This window comes from Vicia villosa, unplaced genomic scaffold (genome assembly GCF_029867415.1).
Source record: "Vicia villosa cultivar HV-30 ecotype Madison, WI unplaced genomic scaffold, Vvil1.0 ctg.000244F_1_1_4_unsc, whole genome shotgun sequence".
Classification (NCBI taxonomy): domain Eukaryota; kingdom Viridiplantae; phylum Streptophyta; class Magnoliopsida; order Fabales; family Fabaceae; genus Vicia; species Vicia villosa.
In genome coordinates this window covers 115,598-125,001 of record NW_026705097.1, presented here as the reverse complement: position 1 = coordinate 125,001, position 9,404 = coordinate 115,598, and the positions used below count along the sequence as shown (strand labels likewise).

The window sequence follows — 9,404 nt, the reverse complement described above, 5'->3', positions numbered from 1 at the left end:
ATAAAATTCAGGATGTCTATATAAATGAATCAAGATTTTATAAAAATCAAATTTAAAAAAGTAATTTCGAAAATTTTTGTCACTAAAAAGTGTGGGCAAATTTTGGCGCCAATTTATTCGATACTACTTTCATTGGTTTAAGAAGAGTTGTAAGAAGTACAACTGTTGATGCTATTTTTGAAAGGGATATGTAAATTGTACTTCAATGTTGTAGTAATTTGGATTAAATTTAATATTTGTTATTTAAATTAGTGATAGGCCATTAATAGTAGTTGATAACACTATTCATATGAGTATAATTTAAAGTCTTTGATGCTTGAAATATGTGATTTGAACTTAAGTATTGAATGAATCATCTAAAAAAATGTGTTTAAGTCAATCTTATTTGATTTGATTAGAACTTAATAATTTATAAAAAAAAACTCAAAATGTATTATTGGGCTCAAAAATAAAATCAGTCAAGTAACCCGGTTAAACTATTTGTATTAACCCACTATCCATCATAACCTAACCCGTTTAAATCCATTAAGATTACGACCAAAAATGAATTTAAATGACTCAACCACAAATTAGATCAGTTGAGACTTTTGGACCCAAAACCGTCCAACTCAGACCGTTGTCAAGCTCTACACACAACTACAAACATTAATTATATATTATCATTATTATTATTTATTAAATACAATATTACTCTTTTTGTCACATACAAATACAATAACACTTAAAAAAAATGAAAACACGATAATACTTAAATCTCAAATATAATAAAAATAGAAGACATATTTGATGGTACCAAAATAATAATTAAAATCTAACTAATTATTAGGGGTGGGAATAGGCAAGGCCGGCCTACAGGGGCCTACGGCCTAGCCTACATAGGCCTAGGTCAGGCCAAGACTATTTAATAAAGAGACCAGGCTTAGGCTTTTTTAAAATCCTATTTTATTAAATAAGCCAGACTTAGGCTATTATAAAAGCCTATGAAGCCTTATAGGCCGGCCTATATTTTTATATATATTAGAAATATGTTAAATAAGTTGGTTCATGTATGTATATATATTAAAAAAAACTAAATAGGCTACCATATATATATATATATATATATATATATATATATATATATATATATATATATATATATATATATATATATATATATATATATATATATATATAACAAATGCTAAATAGGTTCACTTATATATGACCTACAAGACTTCTTAAGTTATATAGATTAATTGAAATCTTTAATGAGAGACAGACTTTTTAAATAGGCTTTCAGGCCAGGCCAGACTTTTAAAAAGGTCAGACAGGCCAAAAAACTGAGCCTATGATAGGCCGTAGGCCAGGCTTAGGCCTTTTAAGTTTATCGTAGCCCAGGCTCAGGCCTTCTAAAGCCTAACCTAGCCTAGCCTATTTCCACCTCTACTAATTATATAATTAATCAATTTACATTTAAGATGCAAATCGCTTTACACTATTTTTATTCAAGGTTGTAAAGTTTAATTTTAATTGAGTCAGATGAAATAGGAGTAGCATGTTAAGCAAGATTAGATATTTTTTTCATGGAAGAGATCAGAAGAATTCATCCATAGCATCATTCACGGTGATTTGTATATTAAATCAAAATTATTTCATTTTAAAAATAATAATGACAATGATATTAATTTGGAGGGAAATTTACATTACTAATTATTTCTAATTACTAATTATTACTCCTTATTACAGTTACCAAAACAGCAAAATCAAAAAACATAGCGCGTAAACACAAACCAATTTCGCGCCATTCTCACTGTAAAAGGCGCGCTTCTTTTCAGCGTTTATAAACTCACGTCACTTTCTTCATGTTTTCCACTTTCATTTCTCAGTTAAGTTATTTTCCGATATTTCTGTATCCATGACGGAACGTTCTCAAAAAGAAAAGGTTTTCCGAACAATGGAAAACGACAATGTCGTTTTCAGAAACGGCAATCCAGTTCTCGTCGCTCAGCCACTCACCGTTGTCCGTGCCCTAACCAGCAACGGCGGCGGCCGCGTTCTTGCAACGCCGCCGAGTCTGAACCCTAACTCCGATCAGTTCGAAGCACGCGAATCGCCGATGATCAAAGTGAAGGACGAGCCTCAAGAAGATGTCAAACCTTTCACTTTATGCTCTCAATCTGCGGCGAATGTTTCTGTGGAGCCACGTTCAATGCTCTTGTTCGATGATTTTTTAAAGGCTACGAATACACAAGTTGCCACTGTCGAGGAATCGATGAAATCAATGGAAGTTGAATCAACGATTCAAACGAAGACGCAGGAATTGGTTAAGGCTGAATTGGTAGATGAATCGCTGAAATCAATGGAAGTTGAACCACCTATGAGGACTAAGGAAGAAGCTGTCAATGTCAATATGGTTTGTGAGGCACAGGAATCGGTTACTGTAGATCCGATTAAAGAGCCAACGCGGGTTCAACCAAATGAAGAGGCTTCCAAGGAGAAGGGAACTGATAGTGATGAATTGGAGGTGTTGAAGGTAGTGAAAGGGAAAGAAGCTGTTAATGATGAATTGGAGGTGTTGAAGGTAGTGAAAGGGAAACAAGCTGTTAATGATGAAGTGAGGGTTTCGAAGGTGGTGAAGAGAGAGGCAGTGGAAGAGAAGATTCCGAATCTTGAGGATGGTGAGTTTCCTGTTGAACCTGGGTGGTCATTGCTTGGAAGGAAGATTGAGGTTGCTACTTCTACAGCTAGGGGACTGAGGAGATTGGTGGATAATGAGATTGTTTATTTCAATTTTCCTGACCCAAATACCTCTTACAAGTTCCAATGGATTGTTCGTGTCTCAACCAAACGTTCTGGAGTGGTAATAATAATTTCAATTCATTGCAATTCTTACTATTTAAATTATTTTATTGTGTGTAATTGCCCTGAAAATTGTTTTTTTAATAATTAAAATGCAATGTTGATTGATTTAATGCTTTTGTGGGAAGGAATCGGAGGTCATATATTTTGGTTATGTTGTTGTATTTAACACTTTAGGTTGGGAGGCTGCCAATGGAATGGGCAAAATCTGTCATGCCTCTTGTGCAATCGGGAAACGTTAGGGTTCGAGGCCGATGTGTTGCCACACCACATAAATTGGAAATGATGCAAGAAATAATGTTGTTAGTGAGGTATGAATAAGTTCTTGGGCCCTTCGGTTAGTTTAGTTTAAATGTTTCCTTTTTATCTAGTTTTGTGCTTGTTAACTTGGCTATTTCACTTGTATATGATGTTGAGTTTATTGGTGGATGAACCTAATAGATTGTTTGTTCTATGGCAGTTTTTATGTTCATCAATCTGTATTCTCGGAGTCTGTTGATACCTCTTGGAGGCTAGAGGCTTGTGGCCACATTAACTCTGCTTCTTACCCGCTCCTTACACTGTTGAACATGCTAGATATTGAGCCTTATAGGAAGGTATTGAGTCATTATATTTTTTAATTGCTTTGCTTTGCTTTGCTTTTTATTTTAATGTTGCATTTGTAATGGGTTGTTTTTGTTTTTAACTAGGCTGATTTCACCCCTGAGGAAATGAAGGCTCGGAAGCGGGTTCTTAAAGTATGTTCAACTATTTTCATTCTTTTCCCTCCTTCTATAGCTTTCGTGATATCATTGTTTAAATTGAATTGGATGTCATCGTTTAAATTGAATTGGATGTCATCGTTGTTATGCATGCTAGATGCCTAATGCTTCTGTTCATACTACCAGCTTGATTCAGATGAAGCTTCAGTTTTGCCTGTTAATAAGCGAAGAAAAGGCATCAGTGAGCCACTTCCAGAGCCAAACGAGAATGAACAAGCTCTTTCAGAGTCAGCTTTGAATAAACTTATTGGAGCTGCTGAAGTCTTTGACCTACAGGTGTATAAATTGTGTTCCAATTTCAATTGATAGTCTTCAACTTCTATCACTCTCTTTTGTGTGTGACCAACCCATTTATGTCTTATGTATCTTTAGGAGAAGGAAGCACCAAAAACCCTGTTGTGTAGGCTAAAGCCTTACCAGAGTCAAGCTCTGTATTGGATGACAGAAATTGAGAAGGGAACTGATGATGAAAATGCTGATAGAAATCTGCATCCTTGCTGGTCAGCCTACAATATATGCAATGGGTAAGTACTAACAGTACATGGTTCCTCAAACAAAATGTAATTTTTACCTCAATATCAGTATACAATTTAACCTGTCATACTTTTTATCAGAAGGACAATTTATGTGAACATATTTACTGGGGAGGCGGCAAAGAAATTTCCACAAGCAACACAGAGAGCAAGAGGAGGAGTGAGTTTGTCTCAAGCCATCAATTTTGAAACTCCAGATGTGACATATACTTTGAACCGTTTGTCTTATTGCAATTTTTTATTTGTTTATTGTAGATTCTGGCGGATGCAATGGGACTTGGAAAGACTGTTATGACCATTGCTTTGATATTAAGTAATCCAGGCAGGGTGAAGTCAGAAGACAGTGATGCAGAGAGCACATATGACAACATATTCTCAACTAAGAGGAGGAATATTAACAATGTAGAGGGTGGCACTCTGATTGTTTGTCCCATGGCATTATTGGGTCAGTGGAAGGTGAGATTCCTCTCTAATTAAGCCAACTAAAAAAGCAAGATTGTTCTTTTATATATTTCAATATTTCTGTGAAAGGCAATTTACAAGGATTTGAACTATTCAGGATGAGCTTGAAACACATTCAAAACCAGGCAGTATATCCGTATTCGTTCACTATGGTGGGGGTAGAACTGATAATGTCAATTTGTTGTTAGAGTACGATGTTGTCTTGACAACATATGGTGTCCTATCAGCTTCATTTAAAAATGTAAGGAAATGTTTATTTGTATTATATTTTTGTCAATATGCATAGATAATCTTCCTTATTTTTGGATTCTCTAATTTTTGAAACCAGGATGGAGGAAATAGCATCTACCACAGGGTCCAATGGTTCAGAGTGGTGTTAGACGAAGCTCATCATATTAAAGCCCATAAAAGTCAGGTTGCCCAGGCTACTATTGCCCTGTCCTCACACTGCCGCTGGTGTCTAACTGGAACACCGCTTCAGGTTAGTTGTTGAGAAAAATTATGTTTAATTTAGTCTTGCTAGTAGAAAAGTACTCCTCCCATACAATCTGAATGTTTCTTTTATCAGCATTTAGGTAATAATTAGTTTTTTACTATAATGAGCTTATAGTTATTAAGCAAAAGAGTTTGTAGTCTATATCTCTTTCTGAAATTATGATGCTCTCTGTTCCAGAATAGTTTGGAAGATCTATTCAGTCTCTTGTCTTTCTTGCGCGTTGAACCTTGGTGCAGCTGGCAGTGGTATGTCAAATATTAGGCTAACTAGTAGCTAGTGTAAATTTGATCAGTGTTTTGAATTTTTTTCAAGACCTGTACTTCATAGTTCTTTGTTACTTTTTATTTTATTTTAAATTTGCTTTGTAATATAGGTGGACTAAGTTGATTCAAAAGCCCTATGAGCAGGGTGATCAAAGAGCCCTGAAATTGGTCAAGGGAATTTTAAGGACATTGATGCTAAGAAGAACCAAGGAAACAAAGGATAAAGAAGGAAGGTAGTCATTCTCACTTAATGTCAATTGTATCTTTCAATATGCATGAGTGAATTTCTTTATTTAGAATGATAAATATCAATTATGCTATGTTTTTTCAGGCCTATACTTGTCCTACCACCAACTGATATTCAATTGATTGAGTGTGAACAGTCAGAATCTGAACGGGACTTCTATGATGCTCTCTTCCTGAGATCTAAAGTAAGTTGTCCATAGCTTGTTATCTGTAAATATTTGAACGGCAACTTGTTTCACACTTGTCATCTTTTCATAAAAGTGGTAATTTTGGTAACTGAAATTACCCTCTAATGTTGCTTTACTAGAAACTTGTTCTCCTCTCAATTACTGGGTTGCATGAGGTAACTATTTGTGTTTGAGATATAAACTGTTTCATTCATTTCAAACAGGTCCAATTTGAGCAATATGTTGCACAAGGAAAGATTCTTAACCACTATGCAAATATCCTTGACCTACTAATGCAGTTAAGACGGTGCTGCAACCATCCATTATTGGTCATGAGGTAAGTATGCAGGCACATTTAGTTGTTCTTCCCATTCCTATTTCTTCTATCAATATTAAAAAGATTTGCAATGTGTGCAGTGGAAGTGATCCTTCGAAGTATGCAGACCTGAGCAGACTTGCAAGAAAATTTCTCGATTCTCATACTGAATCATCTGATATGCGCTGTGAAAATGATACACAGCAAAATGCAAAACTGAACAAACTTGCTAGTACTTTCCTACAGAATTCTATTTCTGCTTCCCGTTCTATCCAATCTCATGGTTACATTGATGAGGTTTTGGGTCATATTCAAAAGGGTGAAGTTGTAGAATGCTCTATATGTTTGGAATCACCAGAAGATCCTGTTTTTACACCATGTGCACATCAGTTTTGTAGAGAATGTCTATTCAATTGCTGGGGTACCTCAATGGGTGGCAAGTGTCCAATCTGTCGTCAATTACTCAAGAAAAATGATCTTATTGTACTTCCATCAGAAAGTCCATTCAAGGTTGATACTGAGAACAATTTGACGGAGTCTTCAAAAGTTTCAAAGCTGTTTGATTTCTTAGAATATATTCAGAAATATTCTGATGAAAAAAGTATTGTTTTTAGTCAATGGACTTCATTTTTTGATCTGTTAGAAAATCCTTTGAGGAGGAGAGGGATAGGATTCTTAAGATTTGATGGAAAATTGACTCAGAAGCAGAGGGAAAAAGTTCTGAAAGAATTTAACAACACAAAAGAGAAAAGGGTAAGTTAAATCTAAATATAACTCTATTGTTTTCAATGAACTTTAACATCACCCGAGTCTGATCTTTTCACTTTTCCCAATTGTTCTGTTTTAGGTTTTGTTGATGTCACTAAAAGCTGGTGGTGTGGGCTTAAACTTGACTGCAGCCTCAAATGTTTTCCTAATGGTATGTATAGCCTTTTATCTAATTGGCAACTTGTGGCTGTGTTGTGGAAATGTAATTTTCTGAGTTTTTTGTAATGAAAATGTAGGATCCATGGTGGAATCCTGCAGTTGAGGAACAAGCAATAATGAGGATTCATCGTATTGGGCAAAAGCGAAGGGTTATTGTAAGAAGATTCATTGTGAAGGTTAGCTATTTCATTTTCCCAACTTTCTAAGAACTGTTGGCACATGCAATAATCCATGCACATCTGCACGTGCTCAAAAACAAAACACCCATACACCAACATCTTAATCACTAGTCAAATTTTCCGGGTTGAACATGTTGATTAAGCATTAGTTTACATGTTTTACTAGTTTTCCTATAAGGCATGTCACCGGCATCCTAATTATGGGTCAAATGTTCCCGAATTGAACATGGTTCACATATTTTACTAGTTTTCCTATCAGCCGACATGGATGAGTGGCCCCTTTGATTATTTTTGCTGCTTATCTTGACTTTTGAATTGAGCAGCCAAATTTTATCCATTTCTCATTATTTAATATTTTATGAGTATCTTTAGCTTGTGAAATTGTATAGAAAAATGCATTTTCTTACTTTGATCACGTTTTCCATAAGCAATCTCCCGCATCCTTTTTTGGGGTCACATGTTCTCAAAAGCATACCAAAAATGTTTTGTTGACTTACACTAATTTTATTTGTTAACTAATTGACATTGTCGTTGTTATTGTGAATAGAACACAGTGGAAGATCGTTTGCAACAAGTGCAAGCCAAGAAACAGAAGATGATATCTGGTGCACTCACTGATGATGACGTTCGGACTTCCCGGATTCAAGACCTCAAAATACTATTCTCATAGGATAATTTATCATGAAGCTGATCTCTCACTTAGTCTTTTTATTTATTTAAGTTTTATTTAGTCTTAGATCTAGGATGAAGCTCACACTGTATAGGTGGTAGCGTTCTACCGAATGGCTTTGTTATCTTTTGTGTGCCTGGAAAAAACATAGCTGTTTTGTACATTTGGCGGCACTAACAGTTGAAGTAAAAGTAGGTACTTTTGTCTGGTTTTGCAAATGGAGCCCATCTTTAATGAATGATCATTGTTCTTGAAAAAGTTAACTTTATTTACCGATCAAATATGTGATCTAGTCCTATTTTTATATACTAAAAGAAACTACAAAAGACTAACCATCTAAATGAGGGGAAAGAATTGGCTACCTTTGAGTCATATGCCTTTGCCTACCTTTGAGTCTATCTCTCTCTACTCAACCATTCTCTCACTAAAATTAATTATCTTATTATTTATTTATACACATGTGACATTGCTTTTTAGGGGTGCTCGCGGTGCGGTTTGGGCGGTTTTGACGAAAAAAATCATCCGAACAGCAAGAGAAAAAATAGTGCGGTTTGGTTTGGTTCGGTTGACTTTTAAAAAAAATTCGAACCAAATCAAACAAAACTAATGCGGTTTGGTTCGGTTCGATTGGTTCGGTTTTTTACAAATATTTTATTGAGCCATACATACACATATAAATGATAACATAATTTTGTATTTATACATTCATACACTATCAAATAACAACAAAACTCGTCATATTTTGACAACAATTTTCCATTTAATATATAAAAATTAAATTAGACAAAAGTGGAATATTAAACATAAAATAATAGCATAAAACAATATAAAAATTATTATAACGAAACAAAAAAATAGAAGAGACTAAAAATTAGTGAAAGTGAAAAAGAAAAAGAAAAGTGTTGAGAGATTAGAGAAGAAGATATGCGATAAAAACGAAACTGAAATACGGAACATTTACATAAAAATGAGAAGGTGAAAAAGAAAGAATATAAGAGAGTAGAGATTATAGAAGAAGAGGGAAGATGTATGTGGCAAAGAAGGTGCGATAATGTTATTAGAGATTTTAGAAGATCGGGACTGAAATTATATGTGTAAGGATGAGAAAATTGTTCGTAATGATAATGCTAATGTATAATAAATTTAAGTTTGGGTTGGATGTGAGTTAGTAAAATTTAGGTGGTAACATAGTGCGGTTTGATTCAGTTTGGTTCGGTTTACAAAATACAAACCGCAAACCGAATCGAACCGTGCGGTTTTGTAAAAACTGACCCAAACTAATCCGAATCAAATGCGGTTTTTTGCGGTTTTGGTTTGGTTTGGTTTGCGGTTTTCTATTGGGTTGGTTTGGTTTTGATCACCCCTATTGCTTTTACTACTAAAGGTATCAAAGTAATGCAACAGGGTAGCGAATCCCTTCCCACCTAAATGAGTTAGCATAAGCCTCTTAAATTATCATGAAAGCTATAACTATTTATCGAAATATTTGAGTTGTCATAAATATAGAGTGAGAATAATAAATTGATAGTATGAATTAGGGAGT

General features: G+C 34.7%; 1 protein-coding gene across 1 annotated transcript; it reads left to right on the top strand.

Moving 5' to 3' along the window:
* The first annotated feature begins 1,845 nt into the window (after nucleotides 1–1,845).
* LOC131625850 (DNA repair protein RAD5B-like) lies at nucleotides 1,846–8,079 on the top strand. Its single transcript, XM_058896681.1, has 18 exons — nucleotides 1,846–2,842; nucleotides 3,019–3,152; nucleotides 3,302–3,437; nucleotides 3,531–3,578; nucleotides 3,729–3,878; nucleotides 3,975–4,126; nucleotides 4,217–4,295; nucleotides 4,391–4,591; nucleotides 4,695–4,838; nucleotides 4,926–5,078; nucleotides 5,271–5,338; nucleotides 5,467–5,589; nucleotides 5,688–5,787; nucleotides 5,994–6,106; nucleotides 6,187–6,838; nucleotides 6,933–7,004; nucleotides 7,090–7,188; nucleotides 7,739–8,079. Exons 1-18 carry the CDS (start codon nucleotides 1,898–1,900, stop codon nucleotides 7,859–7,861), a joined length of 3,492 nt encoding a protein of 1,163 aa, XP_058752664.1. The 5' UTR covers nucleotides 1,846–1,897; the 3' UTR covers nucleotides 7,862–8,079.
* Nucleotides 8,080–9,404: the final 1,325 nt, after the last annotated feature.